Source organism: Rhinolophus sinicus, linkage group LG07 (assembly GCF_036562045.2).
Source record: "Rhinolophus sinicus isolate RSC01 linkage group LG07, ASM3656204v1, whole genome shotgun sequence".
Classification (NCBI taxonomy): domain Eukaryota; kingdom Metazoa; phylum Chordata; class Mammalia; order Chiroptera; family Rhinolophidae; genus Rhinolophus; species Rhinolophus sinicus.
This window is the reverse complement of record NC_133757.1, coordinates 69,784,211-69,805,033: the sequence shown is the minus strand read 5'-3', so window position 1 is coordinate 69,805,033 and position 20,823 is coordinate 69,784,211. Positions and strand designations below refer to the sequence as shown.

The following is a 20,823-nucleotide window of genomic DNA, read 5'->3' as shown; positions in this document are numbered from 1 at the left end:
ACCAGTGCTGGACGCTTCATCAACCTCTCTCTGCCACTTGGGGACAGACCTGAGAAGATTCCGAAAAAGTTCCCAGCCCACTGTCAATGTTTCCAAATTGGTTACGAACTGGAACAGAAGCAAAAGCGACTCCCATCCAAGTGGGCCCTCTCCCGGCTGCCAGGTGATGGCGAATCCCACAGGTGCTGTCTGGCACGGGCAGTGGACACGCTGCCATCTGCTGTGCAGGGACAGGGCCCTAGGGGAGCTCCTGGCAAGCAGATGGCCCTGGAGACATAGCCCAGAGGACCCTCAAAGCCGCCAGGGCTCTCACAGAGGCTGGTGGGGTCTGCAGCCACCCAAGGCTATGAGGCAGGGCCCAGGGCATCTCCGCCACTGCTGGGGAAACAATATACTTTTTGTTTTTCCTCAAAAAAAACAAAAAATGGTTAGGCACTTCCCAGGGTGGGCAACAGAGGGCGCCACCCACCCCCACTTCTTGGAGTCCAGAGAGCAAAACCACGGCAGAGTCGTGAAGATGTCAATAACTTAAAAAAAAGAAGAAACAAAAGTCACAGTCTCCGTATCTCCACGCCTTCCGTGATTGAGAACACAAGGGAGGACAGGATTGGCCAGTCTGAGGGACCAGGGATGGCAGGTGGCTGTCCCTCGTGGCCCGAAGGCGCCGCCTGGGGCTGAGGGAGGCCTGGAGGTGCCGGGGCAGGTCACTCGCGTGTCTCATCTCCGCTTGGATCATTTTGCTGTTTTTTTCTTTCTTTTTTTTTTTTTTTTTTAGAAAAAGGCGAGCCACAGTTGAGGCCAGAAAAAGGCAGCCTGTGCCACTGACAAAAGGTGAGAAGGTGCACAAAGTGTAGAAAGAAAGATGTACATCCCCTGATAACTGTGAAATAAAAAACATTTGTTAAAAATAGGAAACAACTCAGCTCCTCGGCGGCAGAGCCGCTGTCACGTCATCCAGGAGGGTCTGTCCCGGGCCCTCAGGTCACACCAGGTTGTACTCCTTCAGGTTGAGCTGCAGGATGGTGTCCTTGACGGCAGCAAAGACGAAGCGGATGTTCTCCGTGTCGGTGGCGCAGGTGAAATGCGAGTAGATGATCTTGTCGCTGTCGGGGTTCAGGTCCACGAACATCTTCAGGATGAACTCCCGGGCGGCCTGTGCGTCCCGCTGCGGGCCTGGGGGAGACGGGCAGTGAGCCTGGCTGGGATGGGGCAGCAGCGGGCAGGGCAGCTCCCTGCCCCCAGTGATGCCCATGGCCAATGCCTCGTATCCCGACCGCGCTGTGGCCTCTGTGCGCCTGCTGATCTGCAAGGCTCCCTGCCCATCCCCCCCATTTGGCTCTGGGCCCCCCCAGCCCAGCCCACCATCGCTGCACACAGGGCTGAGGACCTCCAAACTGGGGCCAACCTTCCTTCCCAGCCTCACTTCACCCCACTCCATTCATGCTGCACTCCACACACATCCCCAACCCAAACACGGGCACGCGTCCACACTGGTGCACACAGGCGCACCCCACGCACGCACAGCTGCCACCTCAGCCACTCTCCCATACGGCCTGCTGGCTGTCCATCTGTCTGTCCACACCCCTGCCCAGAGGCTCCCCCCCCCCCCACAATGTCTGTCCTTCCCAGCCCATGGTCTGCACACACCCTCAAGGGCTTGGTCCCCATCAGCGAGACAACCTCGCTGTTCCCTCCCAGCAATGCTCCTGCTCTCCCTGCCACCGGGAGTCCCTGCTTGCCCCGCCCAAGAGTCCTGAGGGCCAGGTGTAGAGCCCAGCACCCTAACCCCAGGCCTCATTCTGGTCTTTAGAGTGGGAACCAACAGCCCCAGATCATGAGGCTCCCCCCCATGGCCAGTCAGGCCGAGCCTGTCACCCCACACACGCAGGCTGGGCATAGTCTTCCACAGGCAGCACCCTTCCGTGGGGGCTCCCAGCCAGGACGCTCCTCCCCATCATGATCCCTGCTCCTGTAAGGAGTGTGGACAGCGCAGGCACAGAGTGTGGGTGCCACCACCCGCTGTGGAGGGCATAGCCGGGTGCCCTTAGGGACCTGTGGGGCAGCCCAGCTACAGCTCATGCACAACAGCGTGGGGTGGTCCACCCACGAGCTGTCTGCCTTCCATTAGGAGCTTGGGCTGATCCAGGTGGGGGTCAGGACGGTAGTCTTGGGTCACCCTTTATTCCCAGCGCCTCGCTCCTTCATATGGCCAGGCCCCTGAACCCACACGGGCTCCTTGCTCAGCATGAGCAATCGGGGACAGGCCACCAAGTGGGGGACTGGAGCCAAGTGTCCCATCACATCTCCTGCTGCCGAGTACCAACCACAGGCCCCCCCACTCCCAGGGACACGAGGCCTGCCCGCCCATCAGTGGCATGGGAGGAGCCAGGAGGCAGCCATGAGTGCAGCGCCAGCCGGGGAAGCTCTGGTCTAACTGCTCGTGGGCCCCTGGAACCACCCTGCCAGCTGTCAGACGAGGACACCAAGGCCCAGGGAGGGTAGGGACACGCTGGGGGCAGCCAGCTGGCCTCCCCGGTAGAACCGGGGCAGCTGTGCTCACCGTCAAACTCAGGGAAGTAGTCGACCAGGTGCGAGTACAGGATCTTGTCCTCAAGCAGGTCCTTCTTGTTGAGGAACAGGATGACGGACGAGTTCTGGAACCAGGGGTAGGTGATGATGGTCTTGAACAGGGCCTTGCTCTCCTCCATGCGGTTCTGTGGAGGGACAGCGCCAGGGTCGCCAAGGCCTGGGGATCAGGAGGGGGCTGCGGGTGGGGCGCATGCGGGAGGGGGCCTCACCTCGTTGTCCGACTCCACCAGGACTTGGTCGTATTCACTCAAGGCCACAAGGAACATGATGGACGTCACGTTCTCAAAGCAGTGGATCCACTTCCTCCGCTCGGACCTCTGTCCTCCCACGTCCACCATCCTGCAGGGACCAGAGCCCCACAGGGGCTCAGTGCCAGGCTCCACAGACAGCACTGCTTCCCCAGCAGGCCTTCCCCACCGGCAGGGCCATGTCTGCCAGAGCCGTGGGGACCCCAATACCTGCTGAGGCTGCAAGGGCCCCAATACCTGCCAGAGCCATGAGAACCCCTAATATGTGTTAGAGCCACGGGCCCCCCCCCCCACCACATCTGTGGGAGCTAGTAGAACACCGCACAGGCCGCAGGTCTGGTCTCTGAGCGTGACCAGTCCCTGCCCTCCAACGGGAGCCCTCAGCCTAAAGCGCAGTGACAGGCACGCATGGGTGTGAGGTGTGGACACAGCGGGACCTGTAACGGGCCCACCCTCAGATCCCACATCCTACGTCTGGAAGCCCCCTCCCCTCATTGGTCAATGTGCAGCACGGTCTCTAAAACACTGGCCCATCTTGGCTTCCCCCACAGGGAAACCCAGATAAACTGAGGGGCACTCAAGCGACAAACATGTGTCAGCCACTGCGAGGGAACGGCTGCAGAGAGCATGTCCTGTGACTGGGTGGACACAGTGGGCTGCAAAGTCTGCTATCCAGCGTGAGAAACAGGTAGGAGACAACAGGCCCAGAAACCGGAGGGGTGCAGGGAGAAGCTGGGACAGTGCCTGAGCAACAGGGTTAGTTACGGGGGCTTTCTTCTTTCTGCTCGGGAATTCCCTAACTTCAAACATGAGGAAAGACACTCTGTTTTTAAGAAGGCAGATAAAAGCAGTCGGTAAGAGAGCAGACCTCATGGCCCCCAACCTGTCCTGGAGAAGGCGGGGGTCGCCGCAGCTGCCCTCCCCCCAACTGCTGCATGGAAGGCAGGCCTCAGACCAGACAGACACAGCCCCAGGGCAACAGGGCGGGGCTGACCCCCAGGCTGTCTGCCTGGCGGAGGCTTTGCAGAGGAGACTCCAGCAAGCACAGGTGGACAGCGGATGTGCCAGGGTGACTGTGAAGGGACAGGAGGGTGGTGACAGGCCAAGGGCCCTGTGCTCGGATGCCACGCCATGCTGGCAGCTGCAGCCAGTCTGGGGAGAGTCATCAGGACCAACGGCATTTGGAGCCACAGCCTTTCTGGAGCATGAGCCTCCCAAGTATGACCAGGCTGGAACCCAGGTTCCCAGGGGCCAGGTCTCCACGTGAGGTCCCCACTTTGGGACCAGGCTCATCTCACACATCGGGGCCATCAGGCCATCATTCAATGACACCCGAGCTCCGACTGGAGCCGGGCCATGAGCATGGTGCCAGGGCCCCTGGCCTGCCTTCTGTGAGAACACAACCAGAAAGGGGGCAACTGGAGAAGGGCGGAGCTGGACGCGAGGTCTCTATGACCTCTCCACTGCCCCATAGCACTCCTGCTCTGGCAGGAGCTCCAGACCATCCACCCCTCCCACACAAGCCAGCATCCTCTCTCATAGGAGGCCCCATCACGGAGGCCCCACCAGAAGGCCATCTCCCCTAGGCTGCCTCTGGCCAGTCCCCAATAACCACTGGGAAATGGCTCTCTGTGAAATTTGGTGACAGTTACTTATTCATAAATCTAATCCCCCTTCCTGGATCAGAAGCTCCCTGAGGGCAAAAACCAGGATCCAATGAACCTTTTGCTGCCCCCACAATGGGAACTCCAGGTCTGGGGACAAATGGCCCTCACAGCAGTCTGCCCAGCCCTCGGCCTCTCCAGAACGCCACCACCCTCGGGAAACCAGGACCCAGGTACCTGAAGATGATGTTCTCCAGGTCGAAAGGGTACTCGATTATGCCAGTGGTGGGCACGCGCACCCGCAGCACATCCTGCTGGGTGGGCAGGTAGCCCGCAGTGGCGATGCGGTCCACATCGGTCAGGTAGCTGCAGCAGAGCAGGGACGGGCTCTCAGGCCAGGCATTGTGGGGGGACAGCCCAGCCACCACCGGTCCCCCAAGCAGCCAGGAGGGGCCCACAGGGGCCTCACCAGCAGAGGCTGAAGCAGCCAGGAGTACTTGGGATAAGATGGGACAAAGCCACCCCATCTCTGACCTGGTCAGGAAGGAGCAGGTCATTTGTTGGGTCTCATGGGACAGAAATGACACTGACTAGGGAAAGCCTCGGGAGGGACCCTCTAATAGAGCTGGCCCAGAATGGCTGCTCCGGATGGAGAATGGGGACCAGCACTGGGGTCTCCAAGAGAGGTTGCTGGGCTGGAGGGGTGACTTTTCAGAAATAAACTTAACTACTTTAGGATCACTTTAGATCTACAGGAAAGTTGCAGAGACAGAACAGAAACTTCTAGCACACAACCAGCTTCCCTGCCGTGAATGTGATGACTATTCTAGTGCATCTCTCACAACTAATCAGCCAACATTCAGTGTCATTAACTGAGCCCACCCTTTTTCCAGGTTGCCGCCGTTTTCCTTAATGTCCTTCTCTGTCCCCGGACCCCGTCCAGATGCCCTCTGGTGGCCTGCAGCCTGGCCTCCAGTGGGGCGGGTGGCTGGTGCCCACTCACTATTTGGCAGAGTCGGAGAGCTGGTACTCCCGCCTCCGGTCGTAGCATTCCTGGATGCCGGGGTCGTTCCACAGGGTCTTGATAGCACTGACGTACCGGTGCTCGAAAGTCGTCACCTTCTCCACATCTACTTCCCGGATCAGGAGCGCGTTGGCCTGTAAGGGTAAGAGGGAGAGAGGCCATGGGCTCACCAGGGGGCGCAGTCCTCATCCCGGCACCCGGGCTGACCAGCTTCAGAACCATCAACTCCAGTTTCAGGTGAATACGCGAGAGAAAGAAGCAAGATGGAGGCAGCTCTCGGCCTACCCTGCCTCCCTAGCCTGTGTTGGAGGGGGCTTTTGAATGTGGGAGAGGCATGTGTGAACAAAGTTGTATTTACAGAAACAGGCTGCAGTATGACCCCTCTGTCCTAGAGGCTGATGGATACCTATGGTCCAAGTGTGAACTGGACGGGATCCTACACACCAGTTGGAAGAGATCCTACACACCAAGACTCGACAGGCCAGAGACTCAAGCTGGCCCCACACGTGGCCCCACAGCCAGGACTCAGGGCCAGTAGGGGTCCCTGATCATCTGTGAATTGGGGGTAAAGGGAGGAATGAGCCCATCAGCGACGTACCATAAATCTGATTGACTGATCTTCTTAAGCTTTAAAGTAAATGGATTGATTTAAGCCATATTCAGACAGATATGGACTCCATGCCATCTGTGTGAGAACCCCCCAAAACATCTACGAAAGCAAAGACAGAGAGGCCACCCGTGAGAGCCACTGGTTCATGGCTGGTGGGGCAGCTGCTGGGGAGAGTGGGCTGTCACCACGTGAGCCTGAATCTCTGCTCCTGGGTGCACATCCAGGAGAAATGAGAAAAGGTGTGCAAATAACAACTTGGTCACAAATGTCACAGCACCAAGATTCACAATGGCCAAAGGCTGGGAACAATCAAATGTCCATCGATGGGTGAATGGATAAATAAAATACACTGGAATGTTATGCAGCCATGAGGAGGGAGGCGCTGCCACTCGCCACAACGTGGATGGACCTTGAACACATGGGGCTCATGAGAGAAGCCGGACACACAAGGCCACACAGTGTGTGATTCCATGTATGTGAAATGTCCAGAACAGGCAAATATCCAGAGAGACAGGAAGTGGGTTCTTGGTTGCCAGGGGCTGCAGAAGGGGGAGGGGGAGGAATTATTATGACTGTTAATGGGGACGGGATTTCCTTTTGGGGTGATGAGAATGTTCTGGAATTAGAGATGATGGGTTCATGACTGTGAAAATGTTAAAAACAAGTGAGCTGTACACTCAGTGGGTGACTTGTATGGTATGTGAATTCCATCTCAACAAAGTTGTTAATACAGAATACGAGAGGGAAGTGCCAACACCGTGGGGTCACCCAGAGGGTCAGATACGGTGTGTGAAGCCCCAGTAGGACGCTGGGCCCTCCAAGGGGCTAGGAACCAGGAGCTCGCACTGCCCATCCTCAAAGCAGCTCACCTGCCAGCCCGCTTCCTGTCCGTAGAATGGGGGCGCTCACAGCTACTTCATAGGGAAGTCTGGGGCTCAACCAGCGTGCGCAGGCACAGGAAACCCGCACAGAGGTGAGCAGAGGCCGAGGCCCCGCCCCCAGCGGCCCCGCCCCCCCTCAGCCCTCACCTTGTTCTGCTCGTACTTGTACAGGATCTTCAGGGTCTCCATGGCGCGGATCATGGCCTGCATGGCGGTGAAGATGTTCTGGTAGACCAGCTTGGTGAAGCCGCGCTTGTCCTCCTCCGAGTAACCGGCGCCGTGGATGATGCGCATCTGCTTGATGAACGTGCTCTTCCCGCTCTCACCCGTGCCTGCAGCGCGGAACAGCCCACTGAGATCGCAGGGACCGGAACCCCATCCCGCACGTCAGGAGCCCAGGGGCTTAGACGCACACTCCTGGCCCCAGGGGGCTGGTCGGCCCTCGAAGGGGGCACGGGACACGCTCGGCCAGCAGGCGGCCAATCTTGGGCATCCCCAAGTTTTACCTCCGTCAGCCTCCCACGCGCACCCATCCTACACAAGAGGAAACTGAGGCTCAGAGAAAAGAAAGACGACATCTGCAGGGCACTTAGCACTGAGGCACATGACAAGTGGGTCTGTCCTCCCAAGCACCCTGCGGGGTCACAGTGGCAGGAAGTGAGGAGCGTCCTCAGATGAGGGCAGGAAGGCCCATGGAAGTTACATGTCACCACCAGATGCCACCACCTCCTTACCTACATAGTGGGCCTGACTAGCTACCTGGCCCGTCCAGCCCACCTAATGCTTTCCCTTGCCCACCCTAGGCCCGTCTGATCTGAAAATGTCTCTGCCCACCTCCCACTTCTTCCATGAATCTCTCCAGAGCAACGTCTCCTTTCGGGCAGGAGTTTGGTATCTGCATCCAGGCCACAATGATGAGGGCCAAATTGAGTCACAGGGCACCGACCGTCACCCCCAAGGCCCCCAGGAGCTCCTTTCTCATCAGCCCTGAACATGTAACTCAACCCAACATGACGCCAGCCCGGCATACTCCCGTGACCATGGCGCTGTGCTCCATGTCCACCCAGAAGCCTGGGTGTCGCCCCTCTGCCCACCACCAGCATCCGCTCTCTTATCTCTGTCCCACCGTGCTGACGGGCACGTCACCAAACCCCCTTCGTGTCTCATTCCTTCCTCTACGTAAGCATGAGGGGACGTAGTCACCTTACCAGGCTCTCCTAGGGTGAGTGTGCTGACCCCCGCGTTAGAGAAGGGCACTCGGAGGCTCTGCGTGACTTGTGGGATCAAAAGGATCAGAAAATGTGGACAACCATCTGAAAGGGGCCACTCAGCTGGCTGTGCCCTCACGCTAGCCTCGAGATGCAGCCCTGGTCTCAATGCACACCGTGTGACCATGGGTCCTCGCACCTCTGATCCCTCCCAGCCCCACTCCAGCACCAGCACGGCCCCAGGTCCCTCTCCTGCTTCAGCCTATCACTGCCCTGGTCACTCCACTTTCATGTACCCCCACAAGTGGGGACAGCAACTGCAGAGGTTTTAATGTGTCTACAAATCTCTGTCACGCCTCCCTCCCTCGTTCTCCTCCGAGTGGGGCTAGACTCAGTGACACACTTCTAACAGAATATGATGAATGATGGTGTGTTTCTGCTGAGACCAGTTTATAAAAGGCACGGGAGCTCCTCCTTGCTGTCTCAGACCAGTGGGCAGGAGGAGCCAGATGCCATGTTGTGAGGACGCTCAGGCAACACTGTGGCGGCCCCCATGGGGAGCTGAGGTCTCCCGCCAGCAGCCACAAGAGGCAGCCAGCCTAGAAGGGGCCCCTCCAGCCTGGGTCCCGCCTTCAGGTGAGGGGGTCCTGTCCACAGCTTGACTGCAGTCTCCCGAGGGCCCCGACCCAGGACCACTCTGATTCCTGACCCTCAGAATCTGTGGAGATAAGTGTTTGTTGCTTTCAGCTGCTAAGTTTTGAGGTGATTTTATTACACAGCAAGAGAACCTCTAAATTCTAAGAATGCACTGTCTCAGACCCTTACTCTATAACCGAACACAAGTGCCCTCTCACGGGCTCACCTCCGTGCACCCTTTTAGGGGCTCAGAACATCCCAAACGCACCTAAACCTGCCCTCTAGGCTCCTCTCAGCACTCTGTCTGAGTTGCCCTGCATCTGTCTGCCCGTTAGCCCAAGCTGTGTCTCTGTCCATGGTGCTGTCCACTCACAGCCACCCGTGAGCTGACCTGCACCCCAGAAAGCCCTGCGCCCCAGGCAGGCAGCTCCCTCCCTGTATACTTGGAACCATTACTGCCACCTATGTGGGGAGTCTCTGCAGGGGTCTATACCCAGGAGCTCCTGAAGGACACCCCATGGTGACCACACTGTCCTGCAGCCAAGAGGCTCTCAACCAGAGTCCGAGTAACTGACCACAGTCACCTGAGCTCACTCAGGGAGACCCGAGTCACAAATGCGACACGTCACAAAGCAGCGGCCTTGGCTGCAGCCGCCTCCGTCTGGTACTTTTATCAACCACCTCAGACCCTTTCTGGAATAAACATGACTTTGGTTCTGTCGTCAAGCAGCAATTACCCCCACACCACCCCACATTTGTCCTACATCAGATAATCACCTCCGCCACAAGACGTACAAGAGGCCAAACATCCACTTGCCCCAAACCCACCTGAGTTCCAGGGGGCCGGGGTGGGGGTGGGGGGTGTGGTTGTGCAATGACCCTATGTCTCCTCATGGGGACCCATGCTGCTCCTCCCTCACCACACATGGGGGGGGGGGGTGTGCTAGGAAGGGGACTTCTAGTGCATTCTCCTCTTGACCGCACTAGAAACAGTCAAACAGGTGCAGGGATTAAGGCCAACACCCAGAACAGCCAGACACAGCCCTGTAGGGCACTGAGCTGAGCAGGTCCCCCACTCAGGCCACACGAGGATGCTGGGAGGGCAAGTGAGGAGTCTGAAAACCAGATCCCCAGCCAGGCAAGGAAGAACTGGCCTCACACTGGCTTTTTAATAATGGAGGCAAAAATGACAATGAGAGCCCCCACGGAGCTCTCCAGAGGCAGTGCACGCACACTGGGGGCGCACACATGTAAACACATACACACCACACACATACACGTGCACACACGTACGGTGACAATCAGACTGAGACAAAGCTTGGGCCCCAACAGGGAACGGAGGTGTGGGGGTGTGTCCTGAATGCTTCTTCTCAATTGGCGAGCAGCCGGCTGGAGGAGACCAAGGGACAGCCCAGAGGCTACAGGTCTGAGATCTCCCCTAAACCCGAGGAACAAGCAGCTGGGTGCTCAGGTGCAGGACCAGCCCACGGAGCTGAGGCGTGTGGTCACGGGCACACAGGTCCCTCCAAACCCCGTGGCGTCCAGTCCGCGGGTCTCCCCATGCAGCAAAGACAGTGGCCATGACCGACCTCCAGAAGAGGCAAAAGGCACAAGTGTGTGAGGTGGTGGATGTGTTAACTAACCTAACTGCGACCACCATCTTGCAAATACATACACGCATCAAATCATCATGCTGTACACCTTACATGTCAATTAAATCTCAATAAAGCCGGGGGAAAGCACAAGGGACAACCCAGGGACAGTGTGGCTTCGGACGTGGGATGGTCAGTGACCCCGGCCAGGGCGGCCATCACTGTGCGAGGAAGGACAGAGAAAAGAGGGTGTGGAGCTGGTGGCTGCAGAGAGGGCAAGTCCACTGAGGAGGTCACCACATGTCGCGTCACCTGTGTTCTGGGCCAACAGTGACTGAGCGAGGAGATGCCAGCGCCAGCTCCGAGCGTCAGCCTGAGCCAGGAGCAGCGGCATGGGAGGTGGGAGCCAACGGGGCCCTCTGCCCTGGAACAGGCCAGGCCCAGTTGGCCTGAGAGGTGTTCAGCCACCGCTACCCCCAGGAGGGAGGGAGGGACAGGTTCTGGGTGGTGTGGAGCCGGCCAAAGCCACCCAGGTTTGTTGTTGCAGATGCTTTGGCTGCGGCCTTCATTTTGAACTGGCCTGTCTCCTGGCCAACTCAGCCACTGCCACATCTTGTCAGCACATGGCACCCGTAACAGAATCTCTGGCCCGGGATCCCTCCGACGCCCGACCTGCCCAGACAAGTCTCCGGGCACGAGGCCGCCTGAACTTCACAGCCGCTTGCCCAGACCCACTGCGCTGGCCGTCACCCCAGGTCCTAATCAGCTCTGCCCTCCTGGCCTCCCCTGGCCCTCCGCCTCCTGCCTCGCCTCTCACTCCCCCTCTGCAGCACTGTCATACTCCCCCTAGGAGATCTGGTCACATATGCCCTTCTGGCTCAAAAACCTTCAACAGCTACCCCCCTTGAAGAAAAGCAAGCCCCCTCTTTGAGCAAAAACGTGCAAGACACCAGTGGTGAGACCTCATTCTGTCCATGTGACCTGGTCTACAGCACCCACTGGGCCCCCAGCCACATGGGGGGCGGCTGCTCTGGACCTATGAGCGCCTGCGGGGTGACGACTCATCCACCCAGACACGAGCACACGGCTTCCCAGGCAGCTTTTTCATAATGGCCGAAAAGCGGCATCGACCATGATACCCTTCACTGGCTGGACAGTCACAAACTGCGGCCCATCGGTGCCACGGACCCTACTCAGGGATGAAAGGAAGCCCGGACACACACAGCGGCCAATGGACTCCACGGAACCATGCCAGGGGGGAACCCCAGGAAGCTACACACCTTCTGGCTCCATTTAGGAAACATTTCTGAGACGACACAGCTATAGAGATGGAGGACAGATGGGTGATTGCTGGGGGGGGCAAGAAGGGTAGAAAAGGGCCACATGAGGGTCCCTGCAGTGCTGGGAACATGCAGGACGCTGATGGCAATGGTGGATTCAGGCACCGGCACAGGTGGTGACACAGCACTACCTTCCTGCACAGGAGCCGAGCGGCTCCAGGTCCTGGCTGCAGTCAGACCTCAGGCTCATGTCCGTGGGCCCCCTTGTCCACCCCACTTGGTTCCTGGGTAACACCACAAGCCCAGCATTTGGAGACAACGTCCAGGGGCCCCTGCAGTTGCTTGTACCACTGCTAAATACAAACCACCCCCACAGGCCCTTTCCCTCCAACCCTAACAGGCTCCCTGAAGAAACCCGAATTCACGTTTTCCAATTAGTGCCTCGCACCCCAATACCCTAGCTGTTCCCGTTACTCAGCGTCTGTGAAGCCTGTGGTCCCCGTCTTCCACATGCTGGGAGCCCCTACCCCAGGGCGGAGCTCTGCCTGCGGCCTCCTGCACCCAGCCCCTAGCACAGGCCACAGAAGGCACCGCACACATTTTCCCCAAATAAACCTGGCCCCAATCCACGGTGCTGGGTTTGTCACATGCCCACACAGGTCCCCGAGTCCCCTAAGCTGGGCAAGCCAGACTTGACTTCTGGTTATTCCAAGGAACGAGGAGTACCTGGGGGTGCATCCCCAGCGCAGCTCAACTCCTGGAAGGCAGCTGTGGGACCTGCTCAAGGCCGTCTTGGTGCACTGTCCTGAGCGCTGCCCCAGCTGAGACTAACTGGAGAAGAGGAGAAAGGTGAGAGAAAGAGGCCGCCCATCCCCCTTCACTAGTCAGTGAAGATCTAGGACAGCAGGTCAGGAAGAAGGAGTCTGAGCCCTGAGAAAAAGGGGGCTCAACCCCCACAGCGGCCACAGCCTGGAGAACAGGAACGATGGTGCTTGTCTGCTATCAGGGACAAACTCAAGTGTGCAGGCCATGGTGCCCACGGCCCCAGGGGCAGGCGGGTGCAACCTGGTAACAAGAACCTGAGTGTTGGAGTAATAATCTGGGGTCCAGGGCTCTGCTGCCGGGCTGTCCACCACTCTGGGATGTGGGTAGTGAAGCCAGGAACCCCCAAGACCACAGGAGTACTGCCAGGGACCTGGACTCCTGGAAATGCAGCCTGGAAACGCAACATGGACCTCAGGCTGTGTCAATAGGTCCGAGATCAAAGCCAACCTTATGCAGGGGGACACAGAAAATGCAAAACCCTCGCTAAGCTGAGGATGGTGATTACACACTCCCCTCGCTCCCACTCACTCATTCATTCACTCAGTCAGCAGTGCAACTATCACCCCACCTCCCACTGGAAAGGTGAGGGAACTGAGGCTCAGAGAGGTTCAGCAGCTCTTCTGAGGTCACACAGCCTAGGTAACTGTGGGACCTCAACAGACTCAAGTCTTCTGGCTTCACAACAGCGTCTCTCCCCACGCCAGGACTTCTGTGTCTCCTGTTCCACCACCATCACCACCACCCCAGGGAAGTGAGAAAACGCAAGCGCACTGGTGCCTTGGGGCCACCAGAGAGAAATCGCACTAGCGGGCACCTGCACTGATAAGGAACAGGAAGGAGAGCAGAAATCTGAAAAGCGTTCAACGGCTACCCCCCCTTGAAGAAAAGCAATTCGCAGAGTGGTGGACGCTGGACTCATCGTGCGTTATCTCCACGCTGAGGCGAAGTCCTGGAACAGGCGTCTCCTGCCCTGGGGCCTCCAAGGTGCAGACATTAATCGCCCCTCAGCCAGGACATGCCGCTGTGCAACAGCCCCAGGGTGGCATTGGCAATTTTGGTGGGTGTCTCTGAGCCCCCAATTTTGTCCCTATGTGCTGGGTCTTTTTGCAGCCCTTTCTGAAGCCCCCGAGAGTTGGGTGACCTGGCATGAACCCCCCATCCTGCCCTACCCTGCGTCCAGCCCAACTGTGGGTGTGTGGGGCATGGGGAGCGGGGATGGACCCCACCCACCCAACCCAGCTCAGCAACATCCCCACGGCTCAGATGAGAGGACCAATGGGGCAGAGGTGAGGCAACACTCCCATCCCCTGGGGCTCTCTGAAGGTGAGGGGTCTGGCCCTTCCAACTCTGCAGCCAGCACAGGTCAGCGAGCAGGCACTAAGGCAGGGAGGGGAGCTGAGGCCACTCCTCTCACCATGCACAGCACCAGCCAAGGAGCTGTGGGCCAAAACGGAACCAAGACGGCCGAGCGTGAGGGCTGCGCTCCGGGGACTGCACTGTAGGACAGGGAAGCCCCCCTTAGCGGCAGAGGGTGGACATCACGAATAAAAATAACACAGAGGGTGCTCCCCAGTTTAATACCCATCATACTGTTTCATCCTCATAACGATCCTAAAAAGTCAGTATGACTATTGTCATTTCACAGAAGGAAAAACCAGGGTTCGTGAGTACACAGGGACAGAAACCGCACTCCGGCATTTCCAGCTCAGCCCTGGTATGGACACCCACCTCTCAGGGCTGTTCCAGCAGCTTTTAAATGGCAACTTATGCAAAGCATCCAGTGGGAAGGATAGTGACGACAGGACAAAGCTCCTTCTGCTTGCTGACCACCTACTGTGTGCCAAGCGCCAGGCTAGCGTTGCATTTCATCCTACAACAGTGCTGTGGGGGGAGGGGCACCAGCCTCATCCAACAGGTAAAGAAACCAAGCCTGGGAAACAGTGTCTCCCCTAGCCAGTGTCTCTGCTGCTGCTCGGCGCCTGCTGGCACAGGTCCCCCAAAGAGCCAGGCCGCCTAAAGGAGGCCTCAGAGAGGCAGCTGCAAGCTGTGCCCTGGAGTCCCTGTGTCCACACAGCAGAGCACAGGGTCACAGGCAGGTGGGGCCTCATGACCAAGCAAGTTAGGGCATCAGGGGGGCCGGTGACTCGGGACTGAATTCAATCACAAATCACAGCACACCTTTCAGAGGCCTGCAGGGCTGTGCTCCACCTGTGGGGTGGCGACTGGCAGTGGAGGGAGAGACTGAGGAGTCACCGTGGCAGGGTGACGGGCCACAACCAGCCAGTTGCCCTAAGGCCGAGAGGCACAGGGAGCCTGCGGGCCGGTGGGCACAGGAACTATGAAAAACGCGAGTTGGCTACACAGCCCTCCCACGAGCCAGCTGAGGTCTGGGGTCCCGCTTCTCTGAGCAGCTTGAGTTCCACCAAAAAAGAGCCCCACCTGTGGGCACTCCCAAAGCCCATGGAGACACCCTGAATCCCATCCACTGCTCAGACACCAGGTGAGCAGGCTGCGGAGGCCGACTGTCCCCAGGGAACAGGCCGCAGCTGCCAGCTGGGAAAGGAGTGCCCAGAAGGGGACCAGAGATGGGGCTGCTCCTCCCACTGCTACCCAGCTCTGTTCACCCCATGGGGCTCAGTGTCCCTGACCAATTGCACCCGCCCTAAAGCCAGACAAAGAAGGGACAAACGCTTCTCTGCCATGGGTCCTCATCTAAGCCGTCTGGTTTCCTGCACGCAGCTCCAAAGGCCCAGGGCCGCAGGCAGCGGAGACCACAACATGCTCTGGGGCTGCACTGAGGGCTCCACCACAAGCAGCAGAAAGTGAAACCGTCTGTGGGTAAATGTCTGAGGCCGAGCACTTCCTCCAGTCTCACCACAGTGACCGGCACAGCTCGGCACAAGCAGAGCCGTGCCCGGAAGCACTGCAGTCTGCTCTGCAAATGGAGTTCAGGGCCGGCCCTGGCCCCAGAGCCTGGCAAGACACACCTGGTAAGGCCACGCTCCGAGCTCCCACAGTAACTGTCCTTTGGGGTAGGCACCCCTGGGGCTCGGCCCTCCAGACCCTGTAGGAAGGGGACAGAGTCTCACCCAGGCACTAGTGTCCTCCCCAGACGTGCAAGGAAACCAAGGGACAGTTAGGTCCAAGAGCAGTCTGGGCTACTGAGGCACTTCCAGGGACTGCACCCCGGAAAGCAGACCCTTTTAGCCAAAAACATTTCATTTTAATTTAGAGCACATAAAACATGTCCTGGAGTGGGTCAAGGTCCTTCCACAGCCCCAGTGAAACCGGGGGGCAGATGAGAGGCCACCCAAGGGCGCTTCCTGCTCTCCTGGTCTGCAGGAGACGCAGCCGGGCCTCTCTGCCAGGAGCCAGTGGCCATGCTCTGCTCCCCGCCTCCCAGCACTGGGAGGCGCCCTTCCCGCTGGACCACCACACCCCACGCCTGATTCCGGGCCTTTTCACCGCCCTGTGGGGGCCGGCGCTGGCCAACAGGAAGCCTGTGGAACTGACCACCCTGCTTTATTTAGAAATCCCCGGAGCCGCTCGGCTCAGCCTGGCCAGGCCACTGGGACGGGGCTCCCATGGAAGGCCTCGGGTCTCAGACGGGAAGCTCGCCCGAAGGAACAGACAAGGGGCCCCCTCGGTGTTTTCTACCAAGTGCCAAACATCACGGCAAAGGGCAGCACAGAAGCCAGCAGGCCTGCCCAGGACCCCCACCCCAGGGCTCCCGATGGAGCCTCGGGGTTCTCGTCCACATAATGGGAGTGACACTATCCCGGCGGCTGGTTGCGCAGACACGCTTGCCCCCGCTCCCGACCACAGACAGACGTTAACAAGGACACAGCCTGGAACCCCAGGTCTCTGACACTGAAGACCTGTATCTGTGCACTCGTATCTGCGTGTTGACACACACACATACACACACACATAGGGCTTTGGACCCTACAAACAAAAACACGCACTTTTTAAGCAGTCACAAGACATCCGACAAAATAACTTACACTGATTATACACCAGCTCCGCAACACACATTTTACACCGCGTACTACCATGGGGCAGAGGTTCTCAAACAGGGCTGGTCCCGCACTGAGGGGACACCGGGCCATGTCTCGGACATCTGTGGTCATCAAATGGGTGGAACCAGGGAGGCTGCTCAACAACACCCCTCAGTGCCCAGGACGGCCCCTCACAGAGACTGGCCTGGCCCCAATGTCCCCAGTGCCGAGGAAGAGACCCTTCTATACGGAAAAGAGACGCCTCTTTGAGGAGTTAAAAATCAACTTTAAAAAGGGGCATGGAGGGAGCGCTGAGGACAGCACAGGGTGCCTACTGGGTGCCCCACTTCGAGGGCCAGAGCCCAGCTCTCAGAGCTCCCCAGGTCAGTCACTCTCACCACCAGGATAGGGCATTAACACCCGCGCCAGGCTGGGAGGCCCCACAGGTCAAGCGCACACAGCCCCGGGAGACAGCACATGGACGTGGCAAACTAGGCCAGGGCTTCTCCAGCGATGGTAACTCACTCCACCTGATTCCAAAACCAGGTGCCAAGGCGGACACCACCAGAACCTCTCAGAAACAGGACTCACACACTATGCCACAGGGTGAGCAGCCCCTTAGCCCAGACCACAGGGGGCAGCGGTGGTGGCATTCCCATGCAGCAGAACCAGGTGGCCTACTACTCCCACAGCTGGGAAAGCTGCCTGTCCCTTGATTTTCTCCCTATGAAACGGGGACAGTTCCCATCCAGTGGCTGGCTTGCTAGGGGGTTGGAATGAGTCCTGCCAGCAGGTCAGGCAACAGGCAGAGGGTGCTCAGTAAGGACGCCCTCCCTGCACTCTCATACCCCACCCTGTCCTCTAGTCATCAAAGGCCTCCCAGCACGGTGTCCTCAACCTGGGAGGATAGGCTGCCTGGTGGGAAGTGTTCCCAGGGTTCCCGAAGAAGTCCCGGGCCCAAAGCCCAAGGGATCACTTGTTGTGACAGCACCTCAAGATCAGCACCTACCATGCACACCCCCTAGGCCTTCGCCCAGCACTGAGGGCTGTCCTCCTCGGGTCAGAACCCTTCACCTTGGACCTGAGAGCTCACATCCTGTCCTATCTGCTGTCCATGCCTAGGATGCAACCTCCGGAGACAGCCCAATACCCCCGTCATGCAGGCTGGCAGGGGGCAGACTGGATGCCTCTCTAGGGTTGCACAGCAAGGGAGAAGTGGAACTGCAGACACAGGTGCCCCTGCAGCTGACACCCCATGCTCTCTGGCAGGCACTGGCTGCTTCCAGATCCCCTACAGGGCTCTTGGGGACGTCCCAGCCCAGGAAGACTGCAGACACACAGCAAGGCTGCAGGAGCTTGGGCCACTAACCTGTGTGGCCTTGACCCACACATCAATCTGAAGACTGGACATACTCAGGAGAGGAGGCAGGGGTGCGCCTGGAGGCTCACGCAGCCCCCAAGTAAGGCTGGCTGATATTGTTAAGATGCCCCTAATTTCTACCCCCTCCTCCCAAAATAAGCTCTACAGCTCACTGCAAAAACTGTCCAGTGCCACGAGGTCCTCTCAAGTGCCACTCAGACCCCATTGCAAGTTTCCTCCAAACTTGATGCTTACTTTCTGCCTGTCTTTTCTGCAAAGATGGACTATTTTATAGACTTTAGGCAAATCAGAATACACGTTTGGAAAAAGAAAATAGAGAAGGGAGGGTGCAGGAGAACCCTGCAGGCAGGAAAAGCAATGTGTTCCAGCCAAAACCCACCATCTCCCAAAAGGCCACCAATGCCACCATCTACCATCAGACTCAGCACCTCTAAACCGTTCGCTCCTCCTCCAGCCCCAGGCCCATCAAAGCTACCGCTAAGCGGCTTTCATTTCCAACCCTCCCCACAGTATACGAATAAAAATGAAGCAGGGCTCAAGAGAGGGCACGGCCCAGGTTTCTGTTTTGTAAACGACCTTCTTGCCTTTGACGGCAGAGGTAAGTCCTTCAACAGCCCTTATTTGGGGTAATAACACTTTGCTGATAGCTAGGCAGGCCAACTCACTCCATTCAACAGGTGTGCCCTGAGAAGGGGACTCGAACAGGAATCTTCCCCCAAGTGGAAGGAGGACCCGGGAAAACTGGCTCCCACAGAGGCAGAAGGAAATGGTTTGGGGAGTAGATTTGGCCGGTTCTGAAACCCCACAAAGGCTCCTTCAGGTTTCCACCCCACCATGGCCTTCAGCTAAAACAGACTCTAAGAAGAGAGGAAAGGCTATCTTCTCCCCAATGGGGTGTACCCCTTTCTGAGGGAAACAGTTTTCCTCCAGAAGGAGGGTAGGCAGGGGAACAGCCTGAGGGAATGGGGGTGGGTGGGTGGGAGTGGGACAGGCCCTGTGTGTAGGGAACAGGGCTCCACCTGGTGGGAGTAGTGGAGATGGGATCCTGGGAGGTGAGGGGCGCGTCTGTGGATTACACCCAAAGGTCTGGGCCTGAACAGATGCTGGGGCAGCGAGGGGGACACTCTGTGGGGTAGGGACAGAGGGCCAGCCCTGTGCAGGGAGGGGGACTCAGACCATGAGAAGGGAGAGCACCTCCAGAGTTCCAGGCGCCCCACCTGGGCTACAGAGGCAGGGGCTGACCCTGCAGCGATCTGGAGACCTGATGTAGACCGCAGAAGCAGGGCACTGACCCTGGAGGGTTCGGGGGCCTGACCTGGGCGACAGAGGCAGGGCTGATGCCAAAGGAATCAGGGGTCTGCCACAGACAGCACAGGCTGCCTGCAAGGATCTGGGTTCCGATGTGAACAGCAGAGGCAGGGGCTGACCGTTAGGGTTTCAGGGACTCAACAGGGACAGCAGAACCTGAAAAAACTTTGGGCCTCATGTGGACAGCACAAGCAGGGGGCTGACCCCACAGATATCAGGTAGCCTGAAGGTGGACAGCACGGGCAGGGTTGTGCCCCACCGGCCCTGCACAGGCACCTGGCCGACCCTGAGAACGCGGGGCCTTCACCTGGACAGCACAGGCAACAGCTGGCCCCGCAGGGATCAGGGCCCCATCGTGGGCGGTACAGTACCGGCAGGAGCAGACCCTAAAGACTGGCGTTCCCAGCAAGCACAGCACGGGCTGGGGCTCACTCCCAGGCCGCAGATCCTACCGTGGACAGCAAGGCAGGAGCTATGGACGACACGGGCAGGGGCTGGCTCCGAAGCCCTGCCCTCGCCGTGGACAGCACGGCCACAGGCATCGACTGTGGACAGCCCGCAGCGTCGGCCCCGCCCGGCCAGCACGCGCACCGCCGGCCGCGGACCCCGGCAGGCCCGGCCCCACTCACCGAGCAGCAGCAGCTTGAGCTCGCGCCGGGCGTCGCGCTTGTCCCGCCGCAGCTGCTTCTCGATCTCGGCGTTAATCCGCTTGGACTCCTTCACCTCATCGCTGAGGCAACACGCCATCATGGACTCCAGAGTCATCGTCCCGGCCCCGGCGCCCGCCGGCCGCCCCCGCCGCCGCCCCCCGGCCCGGCCCTCGCCCGGAGCCGCCCCGGCCGCACCCGCCTGGCCTTCGGCGCTGGCCCCGGGGGTCGACCGGTTCGCTCGACTGCCTACGAGCGCCGGTCTCGCTCCGCCGCGTACTCCCGCCCGACCACCCTCCGCCCGCGCCGCCGCCGCCGCTAACCGCAGCCGCCGCCGCCAACCGCAGCCTCAGCGACCGAGAGACAGCACCGCACAACCTAACACGAGCGGGCACAGTGCCGACGGGCGGGCGGCGCGGCCAATGGGAGGGGGCGGTGGCCCGCGCGCCCGTCGCGGGGGCGGGACTAGCGGTTGGGGTGGGCGGGACGTTGCTCGGGCGGGGCGGGGCGGGGCGGGACGAGGCGGGCGCGCCCGCGAGTTAGGTTGCGCCGACGTGGGAAGGGGGACGCGCAGCTGGGAGCCGGGCGGGACCGCCCGGGATTGTGGGAATGTGGCGGACTCGGCCGGCCGGCTCAGTGGCGCTCGGCACCTCTCGGTCCTGCTCGACCCCGCTCGGCCCGGCTCGGTCCCGCTCTGCTCCGCTCCGCCCCGCTCCGCTGAAGAACGGGAGGCAAGGACTGCGCCAATGTATGGTGGCGGCTCTGGGAGACCCCGGCCCAATGGTGGACACTGGGGTCCTAGCCGTCACGGTTTACCGGGAAGCACCCTGGCATTGCCTAACCGGAAAGAACCTTCCATTAATCTGTTCTTGGAACAAGCATGAATAGAACGCCTCCTGTGTATTGGACCCGGTGGGCCCCCCGTTAATGCAGCGCCTGCTATGTGCCACGTATGCAGCAAGCTTTAATGGAGTTCCTACTGTATACCAGGC

The 20,823-nt window shown here is 59.3% G+C and overlaps 1 protein-coding gene across 1 annotated transcript; it reads right to left on the bottom strand.

Moving 5' to 3' along the window:
- Window positions 1-743: 743 nt before the first annotated feature.
- Window positions 744-20,162, bottom strand: GNA11 (G protein subunit alpha 11). Its single transcript, XM_019744057.2, has 7 exons — window positions 19,814-20,162; window positions 7,104-7,288; window positions 5,445-5,599; window positions 4,679-4,807; window positions 2,799-2,928; window positions 2,561-2,714; window positions 744-1,173 (listed from the first exon to the last, which is right to left on the bottom strand). The coding sequence occupies exons 1-7, from the start codon at window positions 19,947-19,949 to the stop codon at window positions 983-985; spliced, it is 1,080 nt and encodes a 359-aa protein (XP_019599616.1). The 5' UTR covers window positions 19,950-20,162; the 3' UTR covers window positions 744-982.
- Window positions 20,163-20,823: the final 661 nt, after the last annotated feature.